General features: G+C 41.2%; 1 protein-coding gene across 1 annotated transcript in view; it reads right to left on the bottom strand.

The window, feature by feature from the left end:
* The window catches only part of MTX2 (metaxin 2), a 109,811-nt gene that overhangs the window by 63,137 nt on the left and 25,124 nt on the right, over positions 1-21,550 (bottom strand). Inside the window, exon 3 of the mRNA XM_075318887.1 lies at positions 11,158-11,204. Coding sequence (XP_075175002.1) covers positions 11,158-11,204 — 47 coding nt within the window. The remainder of the gene's footprint in view (positions 1-11,157; positions 11,205-21,550) is intronic.

Genomic DNA, 21,550 nt, shown 5'->3' with positions numbered 1-21,550 from the left:
GGACAGGTTCCACTCAGAACAGGCCTCACCATGGTCAACCAAAAAGTTGAGTGCATGTGCTCAGCGCCATATCCAGAGGTTGTCTTTTCTAAATAGACGTATGAGTGCTGCCAGCATTAATGTAGAGGTTACAGGGGTGGGGGGTCCACCTGTCAGTGCTCAGGCCATACACCGTACACTGCATCAAATTGGTCCCAAAAGGAAGCCTTTTCTAAAGATAATGCACAAAAAAGCCCGCAAATAGGTTGCTGAAGACAAGTAGACTGCAGACATGGATTACTGGAACCGTGTCCTGTGGTCTGATGACACCAAAATAAACATATTTGGTTTAGATGGTGTCAAGCGCATGTGGCGGCAACCAGGTGAGGTGTACAAAGACAAGTGTCTCTTGCCTATAATCAAGCATAGTGTTTGGAGTGTCACGGTTTGGGACTGCCTGAGTGCTGCCAGCTTTGGGGAGTTAGTTTATTGAGGGAACCGTGAATGCCAACATGTACTGTGACATACTGGAGCAGAACATGAACCCCTCCCTTCGATAACTGGGCCAAAGGGCAGTATTCCAACATAATGACGCCAAACACACCTCCAAGATGACCACTGGCTCACTAAAGAAACTGAGGGTAATGTTGGTGGACTGGCCAAGCGTCTCCAGACCCAAACCCTATAGAGCTTCTGTGGAGCCTCCTCAAACAGAAGGTGGAGGAGCACAAGGTCTCTAACATCCACCAGCTCCATGATGTCATCTTGGAGGGTGGAAGAGGATTCCTGTGGCTTCTGTGAAGCTCTAGTGAAGTCCATAACAAAGCGTTAAACCAGTGCTTGAAAAAATGGTAGCCACACAAAATATTGACGCTTTGGACACTTTCACTGAGGGGTGTACTCACTTTTGTTGTCAGCAGTTTTGACATTAATGGCTGTGTGTTGAGTTATTTAGAAAGTACACTAAACTTACACTGTAATACAAGCTGCGCACTGACTAATTTACATATGTACACACATATATAATATACTAGCTGTAGTACCTGGGCGTTGCCCGGGATAATAATTGTCTCTCTGTCTCTCTCCCAGTCTCTGTTTGTCCCTATATGTCTCTGTATCTGTCTCTTTCCCCGCCTGTGTCTGTCTGTCTCTTTACTTGTCTCTGTCCCTTTCTGTCTGTCTGTCTGTCTCGGTCTGTCTCTTTCCCTATCTGTCTCTTACTCCGTCTGTGCCTATGTCTGTCTCTCTCTTTTTGTCTATCTAGCCGTCTCTCTCTCCACCGATATCCTATTACCTCACACATAAGCTTCTTATACTAACAATTTCCTTTGTTCCTATAGCAACCAATCACAACTGCTATTAATAACCTATAGCTCGCAGCTCCATTGACTTTAATGGAGGCAGGTTTTTCGGAGAATAACTAAAACGCGGGGATAAATTTTCCCATCAAATACATAGTCTATGATGTTCCCTGAGTCACATGGGGAGTCTGTGCAAAATTTTGTGATTGTAAATGCGACGGAGCGGATTCCTTTAGTGGACGGACACACACACACAGCTATATTTATATACACACATACTACACAGACATACATACACATATTTATATATGTATATATATATACATACACATATATTTATATGTATATGTATATATATATACATACACATATATTTATATGTATATGTATATATATATATATGTATATATATATACATACACATATATTTATATGTATATATATATATACATACACATATATTTATATGTATATATATTTATATATATATATATATATATATATATATATATATATATATATATATATATATATATATATATATATATACACACACACACACACACACAAACAAATGCTGTGTATACACATACACATTGTTCATACACACATCACAGCTTCTTGCTGTTGAATGGTAAATCATATCACTGGCGACGTCAATGCTCATAAATACACATCAAATGCTTCTTTCCCCATGATCTACAAAGCCTTTAATTCGATTAAGGTAATTGTGGCATCTATAGTTTCTCACAGAGAGGAGGGGTCTTAATTATGTTTGTGTCGATTTTCAGCAAAATAATTTCTGTTATACCTGTGAACTGAATTTATAGGAAAGTCAACTTAAGTTTGAGAAACAATTTATTTTGTGGCGGCGCTGAACACTTCAGTAATGATATAATATAATTGGTGCAGGATTTAGAAGGAGTAAATTCACTTGTAGCACAGGGGAGGTACGGAAGATAAATGAAGATACTATTCATTTTGCTGTAATTTCATCTGAGGCCTCTGTGACACATGGTCGCACTCACAGAGTATAACTGCTTATCTGGAAATTTACCGCAGGTACAGCGGATGTCCTACACAAGGCAAGGCTCACAGTCAATTAACGCTGGGTTCTAAATTATACATACGTTCATATTAAATGGAGGAAAACAGGACATTTTAGCTGCTGTGATTTTTTTTTCTCCTATGGGGAAATTTGTGATTGATGAGCCATGAAACACCTAGCCTGGAACCCAAGTTGATTTAATCACATTCAGACATAGATGTGAAAGTTCTTCTACCTGCATCTGAAAATTGCTTTCCAGCTGAGGAAGGTACTGTTATGCCACCGGCCATGTCTTACACGGCTGGGGTATGGACAAACCGGTCATAAGATATAATACAGTATGGACGTCCAGCAAACCATATTCACCATAGCGGGTCATCAGTTTTTCGATAAAGGTTTTCTATCAATGCTTTAAATTGGGATAGGGCAGAGACAGTGTATAAGTAAAACCTCTCATTACTATAAATGTGAGCTTTAGAACAAATACAGTGACCAGACGAAAACAAGGTCAGTATAAACCATAAATAAAAAAAACTAACGTCAAAAACTCTTTATCCCTTGATTCCTACAGAAAGCAGTCTAAACTCCCTAACAGCTCAAACTACACCCATGTGTACTTGGTCTTACAACTATGCCATCTTCTAGCACTTAATCCGTGGATCAACTTGACCTTCTTTGTCAATGGTAATATTTGATATTCTGTTGTTCGCCAAGATTATTATTATTACTATTTATTATTGTAGCGCCATCAATTCCATTGTTCTGTACATGCGAAAGGGTTATACATAATAGGGACAAGTACAATAATCATAAACAATGCAAGGCACAGACAGGTACAGGAGGATAGAGGTTCCTGCCCGCAAAGGCTCACAGTCTACAAGGGATGCGTGAGGATACAGTAAGTTAGGGTAGAGCTGATTGTGCGGCGCTGTATCAGACTGAGGGTTACGGCAGGTTGTAGGCTTGTCGGAAGAGGTGGGTCTTCAGGTTCCTTTTGAAGCTTGTCAAGGTAGGCGAGAGTCTGATGTGTTGTGGCAGAGCATTCCAGAATATGGGGGAGGCACGGGCGAAATCTTGGATGCGATGGTGGGAAGAGGAGATAAGAGGGAAGTAGAGAAGGAGATCTTGTGAGGATCGATGATTACGTGCAGGTAAGTAACGGGAGACTAGGTCAGAGATGTATGGAGGAGACAGATTGTGGATGGCTTTGTAGGTCATGGTTAGTGTTTTGAACTTGAGTCGTTGGGCAATAGGAAGCCAGTGAAGGGATTGGCAGAGAGGAGAGGTCGGGGAGTAGCGGGGGGACAGGTGTTTGCTTACTGAACATTTTGAATGTTCTTCTAGCTAAAAACCTATATTAGATTTGGACTCAATCTGAATCTATGTGAATCAAAGTACAACTGCGGAGCCCACCCTACCCCACAATGTAACTGTTACCACATGCCTTTGGCTTGCTGGCAAAATGCCAGCAGCTCCTGCTCCCTCCCAACATCAGGTAATCACATGATCGTAGGAACGGGAGGAGGAAGCGGTGTTGGTGCTTTCTACACTATATGCACAGCACTCCTTCAGCGCTCTGTATACAGCAATCAAAAGGCAGAAGTGGTAATAAACCACCTCTGCCATTTCTGTTGGGAATGAAACGGTCTTTGACAGCTCCCTGAAGCAATTTGTTGGGTGCTCCTCAAGCAGTTAAGATTTTAATTTTTTGTTAAACTCTTTAATAATTTTAATTATTTGTTAGTGGTGAAAGTACCAGTTCTCCTTAAAGAAAACAGCAGAAGAAAAGAAAGTATCTCTCTAGTGTTTCCCTGATAAGGCCTATTGTATAGCAAGGATTTAAAATTTAACTTTTAATAAATATAATAATAAAATAGATCAAAGTGCAAAGTGAAGTACAATAAAAGGAAGGATCTCACCCAGTTCTTCTCCTGAGGGATCCACACCACTGTATAGACCAAGGCGGGCGGGCATCAGACCAATGACGTAAAGCCGGGGACAAACAGTATAGTTACATTACCCCTGTCGTGCCCCTGCAATAGCTTCCGCCCTTACAAGGGCAGCACCCAAGTCAGGATAACTACCCCAGTAAATACACAATAACCCTCCCAAAAGGGAGGGTTATTGTGTATTTACTGGGGTAGTTATCCTGACTTGGGTGCTGCCCTTGTAAGGGCGGAAGCTATTGCAGGGGCACGACAGGGGTAATGTAACTATACTGTTTGTCCCCGGCTTTACGTCATTGGTCTGATGCCCGCCCGCCTTGGTCTATACAGTGGTGTGGATCCCTCAGGAGAAGAACTGGGTGAGATCCTTCCTTTTATTGTACTTCACTTTGCACTTTGATCTATTTTATTATTATATTTATTAAAAGTTAAATTTTAAATCCTTGCTATACAATATATCATATTTAGGATTTTGGCTGCATCTCCCTGCCTGTTGGCAGGTCTGCTTATCTTCCTGATAAGGCCTACCCCGAAAATGAGCCCTAGTAATATTTTTCAGGCTTTTTTGAGTACGTTAAAAATATAAGTCCTACTCCTAAAACAAGCCCTAGTTGCAGTTCCGAAAGGGAGTGTCTGAGCAGCTAAAAAAGTTAAAGAATAATAATAATAATAATAATTTTATTCATTTATATAGCGCTATTAATTCCACAGCGCTTTACATACATTGGCAACACTGTCCCCATTGGGGCTCACAATCTAGAGTCCCTATCTGTATGTCTTTGGAGTGTGGGAGGAAACCGGAGTACCCGGAGGAAACCCACGCAAACACGGGGAGAACATACAAACTCCTTGCAGATGTTGTCCTTGGTGGGATTTGAACCCAGGACCCCAGCGCTGCAAGACTGCAGTGCTAACCACTGAGCCACCGTGCCGCCCTACATAAAGAGAGAAGGAAACTGAGTGTGCATTCTGTGTATATGCAGGACTCTTCATCTAAGAAGGCATACACCCCCAAAAGAAAGAAGACACCCCAAAAGAAAGAAGACACCCCAAAAGAAAGAAGACACCCCAAAAGAAAGAAGATACCCCAAAAGAAAGAAAAAAATCCAAAAAGAGAGCAGACATCTCCCCCCCCCCCCAAAAAAAAAAAAAAAAAAAGAAGAGCACTGCAAGCTCTCACAAGGAGATTGCGTACCAGTATCACTCCACGTGTGAGTGATACTCATTCCAGTCACCAGGAGAAGCCAACCACTGTAAAACTCAGGGGAACCTGACAGCGCAGATTTGTATGTGAGAGCCCATTCACTTGCCAGCTCTAATTGTTTGGGGTTTTTCAAGTGCGATTCTTTTAAGGGGTGTCTCCTTTCTTTTGAGGCTGGACTTAGCAGTACATAAAAAATAATAAGTTTAAACAGGTAATTTAAACTATTGTAAATATGGGATGTACCCTCCACTATAGGACTGGTGCTGCACCACAAGAATAGCAGATCAGATCAGAAAATGTAAATCTGCTCCAGAAGGATTAACTCAAAACGTTGATGTTCCAGAATGTGATGACATGATTATGTCTGAATAAATGTTGATTATTTGTTCAAGAATAAATGTGGATTGTTGTTCATGGGAAAATATAAGACCTCCCCTGAAAATAAGCCCTAGCGCACCAGTCGGACCAAAAAAAATAATAAAAAACCCAGTCTTATTTTTGGGGAAACATGGCACCACCTAACAGAGTATACACAATGTTACCAATATATTTCAATTGGAGAAAAGAGAAAAAAAAAGGAGAAACATTGTAGGAAAAATACCCTGACTATAAATAAATAAATTGCAAGTGCTTAATAACAGGGTACTTAGTATATACATTTTTGCAAAAAGGTAAGAAGCTGTCTCACCTCGTCACAGTGTACCCATCTGAGACAGTCCCTAACCTACTGAAGTTAAAAACATATTCTGTACCCGACTTGTGTCATGTCAAAACTTCAATATGAATGGTAAAGTGGTCAGCTGGGTCCCAGATTAAATACACAGCAAAAGTGAGAAGCAAGTAGTTGTTCAGCCTCAGTATCAGGAGGGCTGCGCCCCCAACTTGCAATTAAGCAAGATAACAGACAAAAAAACAAAAAAAAACCACCAAAAAACTGAGTTGTAACAAATGTTCAATGTCTCAGATGGGTACACCGTGACGAGGTGAGACAGCTTCTTACCTTTTTGCAAAAATGTATATACTAAGTACCCTGTTATTAAGCACTTGCAATTTATTTATTTATAGTCAGGGTATTTTTCCTACAATTTTTCTCTTTTTTTTTTTTTCTTTCTAGTCTTGAGGCTGCAATTCACATGCTTGTAATGTTGCATGTTTATTGAACATTTGTTACAGCTCAGTGTTTTTTTTTTCAATATATTTCAATTGCAGAAAAAAAAAAAATGATGTGACACGTAAGATATAATGAAGCACGGTCATACATTTTTATGGTTCAGTCCATAACGTGGCTCCCACCATGACTGGTGTCTTGCAAGACATTTTATATATCTCGGAATATCATCCCCGAATATCATTTTTATAAAAAATATATATATATATATCTATATAATATGTATTATTAGGCACACAGTATTCAAGCCATGCATTTTCCTATTGAAAGTTTGGAAGCTGTAACTTCAGATAAGGTTATGCTGCTTTGTATTCTACAGCGAGCTGCACTATAAACGGATATCTCTGCACTACTGTCATTTGTTAGATATCTTTATAGATCAAAAATATGCACAATCCACAGTCTGAATCTGTATTTAATGAACTTCCTATAAAAATCCTTTGAGGCTATTTGAATCTGATATTTTCATAAAGTGACCACATATAACCATGGCTACTATCAGCTGTCAGCGAGGCTTATTAAGCTAAAGAATGCCGATTCAATACACACACACACACAGTTTAATTTATCATTGGACTGACAGATAAAGTGCTGGAGCTGTAGTTGGGAGGAAGAAACTGTATCAGGTTACTACAGATAGTACCTGCATGTGTAAAAAGGAGAAAATGGAAAAAAAACGGCTGATATTTACAGTATGTCCTGACATAGAGCTCATGTGCAATAATGGGGACTAACGGCAGAACTGTCCTAAAGACCCTCTGACAATGTATGGCCGCATCAGGACGTATCGCGATGCATGTAAATAGTCAGCATCAATGCTCAGCTGATCTTCTCCACTCTCTGATTCCAGAAAGTTTGCACCCTTCCCCGAGCAGTCTTGATGATATGTAGGAGGTTCACATAACTATGAAGGTCATTTGCATTTCTTGTGCCTCTTGTCCTATAATCTTTTATCATGTAAGGGAATGATTTCTTGACTAATAGGAGGAGTCAGAAACAAATTGTAAACGTGGCCATGCATATTAGCTTAAAGTTGATCAAAACAGACAATTTTAAACAAAACATTTGCTCAAAAGGGTGAAATTTAAAGAGGACAAACCACCAGTATTTTCCTATATAAACTAAAGCCAGTGCTATACTGGTGCTATCATGCTGATTCTATACATACCTGTAGTTGTGAGATCGGATGTATAGTTTCTGAAATACAGGCAAGTAAAGTTTGCGAAATTCACGGTTACTTGATTCACAGCAGCTACAGAATATCTAATAGGTGGGTCGGGTTTTGCTAGTTATTCCTGCCCCTGTCTGCCTGTCTGTCTCTCCTCCCTCCCTCCCTCCCTCCCTCCCCATGTAATAACAGAGACAGGGGGAGAAAGGCAAGGGACAGGGGCGGGAATAACAGCAAAACCCAACCCACCTATTAGATATTCTGTAGCTGCTATCAATCAAATAACAGTGCATTTCAAAAACTTTACTTGCCTGTATTTCAGAAACTATGAATCTGACCTCAGAACCAAAGCTATGTATAGAATCAGCATGATAGCACCAGTATAGCACTGGTTTTAGTTTATATAGGAAAATCCTGGTGGTTGGTCCTCTTTAAGTGGTCTTTGGATACTGATGTGCACCGTGTGGTGAGCGGTAAAAGAAACTGCTCCGGCTGCGCTTGTATGACTGAAAGGGTTCACTCACACCAGCGTATAACATGGCCAAGTGCTACGTGATGTTTTATTGGATAGCCCTAAGCCCACTGTTATACTATGAGGCATTGCCAATCAGTGTTTTTTTTTTCTCTTGAGAAGATAAGCGTAGCATGCTGCGAGTGGCAGCACGCATCGGACAGTGCTCACCCATACAAGTCTATGGTGGCATGGAAATCATCGGACTGCACTCAGATGACATCAGAATGCAATCTGATTTACAGGGAGTCATAAAATGGAGGAGATGGAGAACTGTTGTTCTCCTTCTGCTGACAGTGCGCTCAGATTCTATCACATGAGAGAATCTGAGCGCACTATGCCGATACTCTGATCAGAGTACCATTAGTATAACTCGGTCCAATTCTCTCGTATGAGATAATCTAGCGTTGTCTGACTGCAGCGAAGCCAGAGATTGCCGGGAGGAATAAAGATAATTTCCTCCCGGCAGCAGGGCTCAGGGCGGCAGCGGGGCAGATTTAGAGTGCTATTAACTTACAAATTATTCCCATATCTGCAGGTTAATATTTTGACATGACATGTTCCTTTTAAGGTGAGCTAGTGTACTGACTATGACCAACTTTCTTCAATCACAGGTTATACATACATATGACACAGCTTTCAACTCCATCCCGTGTTAAGAGTTTGTGCAAATACTTTTACAACACCCAGTCCATTGGCCACATTAGCCATGAAAACAGCCTTTTACCTGATGGCATCCGTGGCCCTTTTCATCAGCTGGCCTGGCGCAATGCCACATGTGCCTCATACCTCAATGATGACGTCGCACCAGCCTAGCTAAAAAAAACATGATCCGTGGATGCTACCAGCTAAGAGACGGTTTTCAGGGATCCCATCCAGCAGCCATAGATTACTAAACGTGGCAGATGAACCAGGTCGTGAGAATCAATTCGCACCAACTCTATTGAGTGTACATGTGTATTTCATTAATGGGTCATTCCCATCTCCAAGATCCTATTCCAGTAAGTAGAAGGTGTAATAATAATAGTAGCATATGACTGCAATTAGAAAAGTAGTATAGTTCTCCTGATTAGGCATCTCTCTTACCTCATGTGCAGGGCATTGAAGCTTAGGTATCCATGGTTATGACCAATCATCTAGTGACAGTTAGTTGCTAGTGGTCGTAACCATGGATACCTAAGCTGCAATGCCCTGCACATGAAGTAAGAGAGATGGCTAATCAGGAGAACTATACAATGGAACCTCTGTTTACAAGTAACTTGGTGTGCGAGTATTTCGCTATACGAGCAAAGCTTGCTGTAAGTTTGTAACTCAGTTAACGAGCAATCTTTGCTGTACAAGCAAATACTCACCGCACACACTTCCGATCCCGTACGTTCACTGTGCTCTGACCCGCTCTTGCAGTCCACACAAACACGCACAAACACACATTATGCTCACCTTACCTTCCGTTCCATCGCCGGCCTACCGGTTCTTGTGGTTCGCCGATACAGGATTTGTATCGGGTAACCATCGCAACAATGGAGGATCTTCCGCTGTCAGCTGCTACTCAAAGGCAGCGCGCTGACCAATCAGAGGTAAGCAGCTCCTGCCTTTGACATCAGCGCTCTGGCAGCGGAAGCTCTGGCATCGGTAGTGATGGTTACCCGATACACATCTTGTACCGGTGAACTACAAGAACTGGCAGGCCGGCGATGGAACGGAAGGTAAGGTGAGCATAATGTGTGTTTGTGCATGTGTGGAATGGCACAATAAGAGACCAGGATGGGACACTGAACAAGTTGTGGAATGAATTGTCTGAGCTTGAATTATTTCCTATGGGAAATTTTGCTTTGCTAGACAAGTAACTTGGTTTACAAGCAACTCCCAGAACGGATTGTTCTTGTAAACCAAGGTAATAACACTGTACTACATTTCTAATTTGAGGTATTTCCTAATATTATTACACCTACTACATATTGGAATAGGATCTTGGACATGGGAATAACCCTTTAAGGAGAGGTGCCAGGCACCAGTGGAAACAACCTCTGTAGAAAGATGGGACCTGTAATGTAGGAGCCTCTTACCACCAACACAAATCCCAAAGTTTACTAAACTTATGGGAACGGCCAGCTTAGGGATACAGTTCAGTGGTAACAAGACCTCACAATTGCAGACTTGGTGCACAGCCGCGTGGTTTAATAGCAATTTCTCTAGAGCCTGTGGTTTTATAGTTCTGAAATATTGATAATCCTCTACGCGGCGAAGACGATCACAAGTAAGAGTCTACGCCTTCGCTTAAAATACACTTATATGGATTTTGCCTACTCTGCTCACGGCTCTCTCTGTTAAAGGATGACCTCAGGATAAAATGAACTCAGACTAAACTAAATAAGGCCATGAACATTGGGGAATGTAAGGCTAATGGCCATCCCATGAGTCCTACAGGGCTGAAGACCATTAAGACTAGAAGTTTGATTGAGGAGAAGTTGATGAGGACACCACAGACAGCTCAGCAGCAAACCACCGATGAGGGCTCGAGGATGGGCACGATAAAGAGTTAAAACGTTCTCATATTAAATATGGATGATTCTAGACCTGCAGCGTTGCCTATCTTTAGAAATAATGTATGGACCTAAGAAGATGAGACCGTTTGTAGTCAGGTCAGGACCGGTGAATGGTTTCACCCCAGCAGATGACCTAGGTTGCAAGATGAAATTGTCTTTGTGGAGCTCATGAAGTGAGGGGTTGGATTTGGCTGAAAATCTGAAACAAGGGGAGGCTGGAGGTCACAGCTGCAGGTTTTTAACAAGGTAGTGCAGGGGAACTCTGATTTCAAGAATAAATCATTACCTGGACAGCGAGGCAAGACGCATTGTCAGACAGCAGAACCTGTTCACCTGAGGAAGAGAAAACACACAGCCGTGTTAATAGTACGCAGAGATGGAACTGGGGTGACTTTTTGATGATTTATGAAAATGGATATATTCCACATGTCAGCAGTTTCCTGTATATGAGGCGTTATTCACATCTGTGATATTATTTTTGTATTTCTGTTACATTATAGGGACATAAAAATGGAAATAATGCTAGTGACAGAACCCACAAATTATAGACATCAATTGTACCAAGGCAACCCCTATGAGGACCAAATACAAAAGCAAAATTGGCCTATGCCAGCAAACAAAAAAAAGATAGTTGCACTCTGAAATGTTAAAGCACGCAAAGCATGAATGTAAGAATACAGCAATGCATTACTGCTTAAAGAAATCTGGGAAAATTTGAGATATTTAGCATAAAAAAATGGCCATTTCTATATCTGCCCAGTAGCCACGTCAAGGCATACCTCGTTACTGGGTACCTACTCTAACGCCTTTCTCTGGGTTAAAAACCTCCTGTGAATGGGAAAGTAGGAGCCTGCTACTGGAGAATAAAATCACCTGTGGCTCATGGGGTAGGTGTGCACAGTTAGAAGGCATGACTTCATAATCTAGACAGAAAAAAAAAAAAAAAAAAAAAACTGACGGCACTCCTAGCATGCAGCCTGAACATGACATACAATAACCAAAAAAAAAAAAAAAAAAAGAGTTGCACTCTGAAATGCTAAAGCATGCAAACCATTAATGTAAGAATATGGACATGCATTACTGCTTAAGGAAATCTAGGAAAAATTGAGATATTTAGAATACAAAAATGGCCATTTCAATATCAGCCCAGTAGCCACATCAAGGCATATCTTGTAAACTGGGTATCTACTCTAATGTCTCACTCTGGGTTAAAAAAAAACCTCCTGTGTATGGGCAAGTAAGAACCGGCTACTAAAGAATAAAATTACCTGTGGCTAATGGGGGAGGGGTGCACAGCAGAGGGCATGACTCCATAATCTATAATAATAAAAAAAAACAACTGACAGCACCCCCAACATGCAGTCTGAACAGGTGCAAAACTGAACATGACAAATAATAATAAAAAAAAAAAAAAAAGACAGTTGCACTCTGAAATGCTAAAGCATGTAAACCATTAATGTAAGAATATAGACATGCATTACTGCTTGAGGAAATCTAGGAAAAACAGATATTTAGCATACAAAAATGGCCATTTTTATATCTGCCCAGTAGCCACGTCAAGGCATATCTCATTTACGGGGGACATAGTTTGCATGCTTTAGCATTTTAGAGTGCAACTGTCCTTTTTTTGTTATTATATGTCATATTCAGTTTTGCACCTATTCGGACTTCATGTTGACAGTACAATTAGTTGTCTATAATGGCAAACAGACATTATAGACTTCATAGGTGATTGCTTCTCTAGAGCTGTAATTCATTTACTCTGCTGTGCTTGTGTCCAGAATGATATTTACGGTAAGCTCATTATAAGTAGTAGAGTCAGTACACATCTGACGTTATTTACAGGGATTCTGATTAAACCCATGTAAAAGTTTAATTGTTCTAGGAGGATTTTTCTGTCATTATCGTAGTTGCATTTTACAGCAAAAGCCATGGTCTGTAAACAGCTTATAAAACAGCAAAGGGATCTCAGTGTTAAAAGTCATCAGTCAGGAGAAGAGTACAAAAAGTTTCCAAGCCATTAGATACACCATGGACCACTGTGAAGACGGTCATAAAAAAGCAGCCTAAATTCAGCATAACAGAGACATTAATTAGAACTGGACGTCCCTTAAAAATTGACGGAAGGACAAGAAGAAAATTAGTCCAGGAGGCTGCCAGGAAGCCTACAGCAACATTAAAAGAAATTTCTGGCAAATAAGGATTGTGTAGTAGTGGGGGGTAGTGGGGAGTAGGGCGACAAGACAGGAGCCTTTTCTTAAAAACAAAAACATCCAAATTCCAGTTAGTTTTAGTCAAAACCTACATGCCAAAAGTATGTAGGAAAATGTGCTATGGTCTGATGAGACCAAGTTTGAACATTTTTGGCCATAATTCCAAAACGTATGTTTGGCACAAAGCCAACAATACGCATCACCAAGAGAACACTGTACCCACTGTGAAGCATGGTGGAGGCAGCAGTATGCTCTGGGGTTGATTTTTTGTTAGCTGGAAATGAGAGACTTTAGTTAAGGCAGAGGGAATTGTGAACAGTTCCAAATAGCAGTCAATTTTGCAACAAAACCTCCAGACTTGTCCTAAAAAAATGAAGATGACGAGAAATGACACCTACAACAAACTGAGCATACATCCAAATCAACAAAAGAATGGCTTCACCAGAAGATCAGTATTCTGGCACAGACCAGCTTGAGCCCAGACCAAATGAAAATCTGTGGATGACCTGAAAAGAGCACTGTACACAGGAGATGCCCGCAAAATCTGGCCGATGTGGAGCTTCTGCAACGAAGATTAGGCAAAGATTGCCAATTCTGCATGTGTCCTGCTGATACTCCCACCCAAAAGGACTACATGCTGTCATAACTTCAAAGGTTACATCATCAAAGCATTAGGGGTACTTCTCACATAGTGAGATCGCTAGCGAGATCGCTGCCGAGTCACAGATTTTGTGATGTACCAGTGACCTCATCAGCGATCTCGCTGTGTGTGACACTAAGCAGCAATTTGGCCCCTACTGTGAAATCTATGATCGTTACACACTGCTCTGGTTCATTTTTTGCTCGTTGCTCTCCCGCTGAGAAGCACACATGGCTGTGTTTGACAGCGGGAGCCAACAATCTGAATGGGCAGGGAGCCGGCTTCTGGCAGCCTGCGGTAAGGTGGTAGCCATGGTACATATCGGGTATTCAAGCAAAGCTCTTTGCTTAGTAACCCAATGTGTACCATGGTTACGTGTGCAGGGAGCCGGGTGCTGGCAGCTGTGGACACTGGTAACCAAGGTACATATCGAGTATCCAAGCAAAGCACTTTGCTTAGTAACCCGATGTGTACCATGGTTAGAAAGCACAGCGTCATTACACGGGTCGCTGGAGGCTGATCTCTGATCGCTGTGGAGATCTGCCCGATTGACAGCTCACCCGTGACCATGTAGCGACGCTCCAGCGATCCCTGCCAGGTCAGATCGCTGGTGGGATCGCTGGTTGCGTCGCTTAGTGTGACGGTACCCTTAGTTGAAGGGTGTAAATATTTATGCAACTACATTATTTTAGTTATTTTACTTTTTCCATCCAAAACGATTTCAGTACATATTTCAATTGAATTATACAGATTATGGACGACGTTAAACGTAGAAAAAAATTCTGAATTCTTCTTGGTAGGATTTATTTTTTACATGACAAAAGCCTTACATTTTAAACAAGGGTGTGTGGATTATTAATATCCACTGTATGGATATGTATTACGGTAACCCTTTGTGGAGGAAACAAAAGAAATGCGACTTTGCAGATTGACTTGATTAAAGATATCCCACTAGTTTGTGTCTGCAGTGATTATGTTTACGTACACGTTTCCATGGTAGCAGACTACAAATAAAGTTTGCGTAGTCTGATCCTCAATTATTCCGACACTTTTCGGATAGAAACTTGCAACTCTGTGCAAGACTATGTGGGCAATGCATTCAGGCCATCTAGATTGGTCATAGTAACAGTGAGGCACAGCAATGCCTGCACATCCGCACTGCCGCTCTCGTGCTATCCCATCACACATAATTCTGCTCTCTTCATATACAAACCTGTCACAGGCTGCATCTCCTGACAATACGGTGCTTCACTTCATAAAAATGCACAATCATTTAAAGCCAATGTACCGCAAACCTCCAGCTCTCTATTTTTTATGCATTTTTTGACCTCCATATCTATTCCGTACAATCGTTTTAGCAGAATTAGGAACGTCGCCCCTCCCGTGACAAGCGAGCGATTATGTAAATCAGCCTCTCTGCAGCACACAATAGCGGAGAACGTGCTCCTGCTGATTGTCACTTAGGTGCGGAGGAGAAGAGGAGCGGAAAAACAGATTATCCTAATAATATAGAGGCGTACGGGTGGTGTATAGGAACAACCTTATACAGGCAATTGCAGTATATACTGTACTGGGCATATACAGCATCCCTGCAGCTGACATTGCACAGCAGAGTTCAAGCTTCACAGACAAAAGAGGGATGACAGGATCACTGCAATAAAAAATCCTTGCCTAAAAGACCATAGGCTGCCATGTATTAGTCTTCATTACTTTGCAGCCTTTTGACAATGGTAGCGGGCTGCAGTTCACCAAATGTGGGCAATAATGTAATCTGATGATATATGAAGAGCCGCTGAAGGGAGCAAGGACCACTCCAGTCTGTGGATTTTAACAGCTCCTTCTTTATCAGCCCCTCCACCTCTTTTCCATTAACCATGACACTTCCAATATATGCTGGCTCAGCTCTTTTTTTTTTCCTGCAGTAACCATGCCAACTCTACCTGCCTCTGTATTATTTTATATAGCCGTCGGCAGCCACGTTACCGACTCAATAACAGACTGTTACCTTTTTTTTTTCTTCGAAGAGATTTTGAAAGGCGGCGCTTAGATATATCTCCGTATACAGATAATTAGCTGGCATGCACTGAGCTCGGCACACCAGGGCTCACATCAGCGCCATATTGTGTTTGCTATTAGCGGCTCTCACAACAGCCGGCAGTATTATGGGAGAGTGGGTAATGGTCTCATTTACTGCAAAAAATGGCTTTAATTTAGCTTCAGTTTAGAAACATGTGTAGTGTTACATCCGGTATATAGAGGTAGATAACAAAAAGCACAGAATATAATATAATATAATATAATATATTATATTATATATATATATATATATATATACACACACACACATATACACATACACACAGTGCAGACCAAAGGTTTGGACAATAATAAGAAAATATATGTGTATTATAATAAATCTACTTGTACAGTACAGACCAAAAGTTTGGACACACCTTCTCATCTCCAGAACAACTGTTAAGAGGAGACTTTGTGCAGCAGCCTTCATGGTAAAATAGCTGATAGGAAACCACTGCTAGGGACAGACAACAAGCAGAAGAGCCTTGTTTGGGCTAAAGAACACAAGGAATGGACATTAGACCAGTGGAAATCTGTGCTTTGGTCTGATGAGTCCAAAGTTGAGATCTTTGGATCCAACCACCGTGTCTTTGTAAAAAAAGGTGAATGGATGGACTCTACATGGCTGGTTCCCACCGTGAAGCATGGAGGAGGAGGTGTGATGGTGTGGGGGTGCTTTGCTGGTGACACTGTTGTGGATTTATTCGAAATTGAAAGCATACAGAATCAGCATGGCTACCAGAGCATCTTGCAGCGGCGTGCTATTCCATCCGGTTTGCGTTCAGTTGGACCATAATTTATTTTTCAACAGGACATTGACCCCAAACACACCTCCAGGCTGTGTAAGGGCTATGTGACTAAGAAGGACAGTGACTGGGTGCTATGCCAGATGACCTGGCCTCCACAGTCACCAGACCTGAACCCAATCGAGATGGTTTGGGGTGAGCTGGACCGCAGAGTGAAGGCAAAAGGGCCAACAAGTGCTAAGCATCTCTGGGAACTCCTTCAAGACTGTTGGAAAACCATTTCCGGTGACTACCTCTTGATGCTCATAAAGAGAATGCCAAGAGTGTGCAAAGCAGTAATCAAAGCAAAAGGTGGCTACTTTGAAGAACCTAGAATACAAGACATATTTTCAGTTGTTTCACACTTTAAGTATTTCATTGCACATGTTTTCATTCATAGTTTTGATGCCTTCAATGTGAATCTACAATTTTTAGAGTCATGAAAACAAAGAAAAAAACTCTTTGAATGAGGAGGTGGGTCCAAAATTTTGCTCTGTACTGAGTGTGTGTGTAATATAATATATATATATATATCTCACACCAATTCTGCTATAACCCCTTCCCAATGTATGACAGAACACTACGTCTTAGGTCACGTGCACACATTATGTACCTGGTGAGTTTTTTACCTCAGTAATTGTAAGGGTACATGACCACAATCAGTGTTCACAGCTTTTTGGATGCAGCGTTTTTCAGCTGCGTTCAAAACACAGCACAAGCCTAGTGGATGGGATTTCTAGAAATCTCATGCACACTATGCGTATACAGCCCACAGCGGAAACTGACCTCTGATGCAGCGTCCCAAGCTACAGCATGTCAATTATTTGCTGCGATCTCTGTAGGGAGAACACGAGAGACCGCAGCGCCCCGAAACCTGATTTTGGGCACGAGCAGCTGCTGTCTCCTGCGGAGGAGACTCGCAGCCCCACAGGTCAGGACTCGCCGCATCCAGGACACAGCGGGTCCTGATCGTGGGCATGTACCGTAAGACAAAACTAGGAATGGAACAATCAGAACAAAAGTATAATAGAAACGCAGGCACCAGTTTCACATTTAAACCCACTCCTGGTTTTGACTTACAAATAACTGAGGTAAAAAACTCATTAGTCAACATGTACATGTGGCAGGTGAGAGCTGTGTACAGCCATGTGCACACTGAGTATTTTGTGAGGTTTTTTTACCTCAGTATTTGTAAGACAAAAACAAATTGGGTAAACAGCACAGAAGTGGTGCCCGTGTTTCTATAAGGGTATGTGCGCACGTTGCTTTTTACCTGCTTTTTACCTGCTTTTTTGCTGCTTTTTCTTCTGCGCTGTTTAATGCCAAAATGGATGTGTTCTTCTATTCAAGCAAAGTCTATGGGAATTTGGGTTTCTTGTGTGCACTATGTTGTTCAAAATGCTGCCTTTTTGTGGCAGAACTTTGGTCAAAAACTCAGCTTTTCAAAGAAGCAACATGTCAATTGTTTTTGCCATTTGGGTTTTGCACTGCAAAGCTGAGTTAGGTCCTTCCCGGAGGGATATCTGGCTAGTTTCTGTGTCGAGACTCCTAACAGAGGCTCCACGGACTTTTTTGATTTGCATATTTCCCAGGGGGCAATGATGTATCTAGGATTTCACTGTGTTGAGCGCCCTCGTTGGCTGCCGGCAGTGTTTTCTCTGGCTGGTCTCTCCGAGATGAGTGATTGTTTTGTCTTGCAAGTTCCCATGTTTGGAATGGGCTCAGACGTTGAACCCACACCATCCTTGCTAGAGTCTGACTGAAAATAAAGCAGGCATACACCTTTAACAGTACCGAAAACAGCTAACCCCGATTACTCCTAATTGACAGCAGCGTTTAAATGGTCAATAATTAAAAGCGGATTTTAAATTACATGATTGCGAATGCACGCGACCACTGGCTCCCATCAGACCCCAGGACATGATTGCGTGGTGCCGATGGGTTGTCATGTCAGACATGGGACCATTAAAGGCAACCCATCCCTGCCATCTTTGCTCCCTTACGAAGCAGTGGTATTGCAGCATAAAGAACAAACAAATTAATTAACTCATGCAGTAATTGCCGTAAAGAAAAAAAAAAAAAATCGAAACCCTAGAATTTCAGTCCTTCGGTTACCGCACTTCCCTAAGAAAATGCAATAAAGAGCGATAAAAATGTTGTATTTACACCAAAATGGTATTAATAAAATGCAGCTCACCAGTCAAAAAAAAAAAATCAACGCTCCCCGCAACAATGGAACAATAAAGACGTTATGGGACTCTGAAAGAAATGTTTACTTTTTCTAACCAATTTTAACCCCTTAAGGACGAAGCCAGTTTTGTACTTAATGCCCAGGCCATTTTTTGCAATTTTGACCAGTGTCCCTTTATAAGGCTATAACTCTGGAACGCTTCAATGGATCCCGGTGATTCTGAGATTGTTTTTTCATGACATATTGGGCTTCGTGTTAGAGGTAAATTTAGGATGATATTTTTTTATTTTATTTGTGAAAAAATCTGAAGTTTAACAAAAAAAATAAAAATTTTGCAATTTTCAAACTTTTAATTTTTATGCCCATAAACCAGAGAGTTATGTCACACAAAATAGTTAATGAATAACATTTCCCACTTGTCTACTTTAGATCAGCGCAATTTTTGAAACAAAATTTTTTGAGGTTAGGAAGTTAGAAGGGTTCAAAGTTCATCAGCAATTTCCCATTTTTTCAACCAAATTTACAAAACCATTTTTTTAGGGACCACAATCCCATTTGAAGTGACTTTGAGAGGCCTAGGTGACAGAAAATACCCAAAAGTGACCCCATTCTAAAATCTGCACCCCTCAAGGTACTCAAAACCACATTCAAGAAGTTTATTAACCCTTCAGGTGCTTCACAGGAACTAAAGTAATGTGGAATGAAAAAAAATAAAATTTAACATTTTACCTAAAAATGTTGCTTTAGCACTAATTTTCTTACTTTTTCAAGAGGTAACACCAAAACTTGGACCTCACACTTTGTTACCCACTTTCTTATGAGCGCGCCGATATCCCACATGTGGTCAGAAACCTTTGTTTGGGTAAATGGGAGAGCTTGGAACGAAAGGAGCAATATTTGAATTTTGGAAAGCAAAGTTGGCTGAAACAGATTGCGGGCACCATGTTGCATTTACAGATCCCCTAAGGTACCTAAACAGCAGGAACCCCCCTCAAGTGACCCCATTTTGGAAACTAGACCCCTTAAGGCTTCTATCGAGGGGTATTCTGAGCATTTTGGACCCACAGGTACTTCACAGATTTTGATAACGTTACGTTGTCATATTGAAAATTGTCATTTTTTTCTCAAAAATGTTGCTTTAGCATCAATTTTCTCACTTTTTCAAGAGGTAATTCCAAAAATTTGACCCAAATCTTTGTTACCCACTTTTTTATGAGCGTGGTGATACCTCACATGTGGTCTGAAACCTTTGTATGGACAAATGGGAGGGTTTGGAACGAAAGGAGCAATATTTGAATTTTGTAAAGGAAATTTGGCTGAAAAAGATTGCGGGCACCATGTCGCATTTGGAGGACCCCTAAGGTACGTAAACAGCAAAAAACCACCACAAGTGACCCCATATTGGAAACTAGGCCTCTCAAGGAATTTATCTAGATGTTTGGTGGGTCCCCTGAACCCCCAGGTGCTTCACAGAAGTTTATAACGTTGAGCCATGAAAATAAAAAAAATAAAATTTTACCACAAAATTGTTACTTCAACCAGGTAGCTTTTTTTTCACAAGGGTAACAGGAAAAAAATCACCATGAAATTTATTGTGCAATTTCTCCTGAGTTTGGTGATATCTTATATGTGGTGGAAATCAACTGTTTGGGCACACGGCAGGTCTTGGAAGGGAAGGAGTGCCATTTGACTGCAAAATTGGCTGGAATCAATTGCGGACGTCATGTTGCATTAGGAGAGCCCCTGAGGTGCCTAAGCAGTGGAGGTCCCCCACAAGTGACCCCATTCTGGAAAATAGACCCCTCAAGGAATTTCTCTAGATGTTTGGGGAGTACCCTGAACCCCCAGGTGCTTCACAGAAGTTTATAACGTTGAGCTGTGAAAATAAAAAAAAATACATTTTTACCACAAAATTGTTACTTCAACCACATAGCTTTTTTTTTTTAACAAGAGTAAAAGGAAAAAAAAGCAGCATAAAATTTATTGTGCAATTTCTCCTGAGTATGCTGATACCTTATGTGTGGTGGAAATCAACTGTTTGGGTGCACAGCAGGGCTCGGAAGGGAAAAAGTGCCATTTGACTGAACATTTGGCTGGAATAATTAGTGGACGCTATGTCGCATTTGGAAAGCCCCTAAAGTACCTAAACAGTGGAGGTCCCCCACAAGTGACCCCATTTTGGAAACAAGACACCTCAAGGCTTTTATCTAGGTGTATATTGAGCATTTTGAATCCACGAATACTTCACAGAATTTGATAAGCTTAGGTTGCCATATTGAAAATTTTCATTTTTTTCACAAAAAGGTTTCTTTAGCATCACATTTCTCACTTTTTCAAGAGGCAACAACAAAACGTGGACCCCACAGGTTGTTATCCAATTTCATGTGAGCGCAGGGATACCCCATATGTGGCCAAAAACCTCTGTTTGGATTAATGGGAAGGCTTGGAATGGAAGGAGCACCATTTGAATTTTGGAAAAGTTGAAATAAATTGCACGCAACATGTCACATTAGCAGGGCCTCTTGGGTACCTATACATTAGAAACCCCCCACAAGTGACTCCATTTTTGAAACTGGACCCCTCAAGGATTTTATTCAGGAGTATAGTAAGCATTTTGAATCCACAGGTACTTCACAAAAATGTTGCTGTAGCAACAAATTTCTCACTGTTAGGCTATGTGGCCATGATCCAGCGACACGGCGTCTAGTACACAGTGTCAGCCTTCCTGCAGAGATGTGAGTGTTGTCCACGGGAGAACGCAGGTGCCCATGCCC

Source organism: Anomaloglossus baeobatrachus, chromosome 7, assembly GCF_048569485.1.
Source record: "Anomaloglossus baeobatrachus isolate aAnoBae1 chromosome 7, aAnoBae1.hap1, whole genome shotgun sequence".
Taxonomy (NCBI): domain Eukaryota; kingdom Metazoa; phylum Chordata; class Amphibia; order Anura; family Aromobatidae; genus Anomaloglossus; species Anomaloglossus baeobatrachus.
The sequence above is the reverse complement of the archived record's forward strand: the minus strand, read 5'-3'. Positions and strand labels throughout refer to the sequence as shown.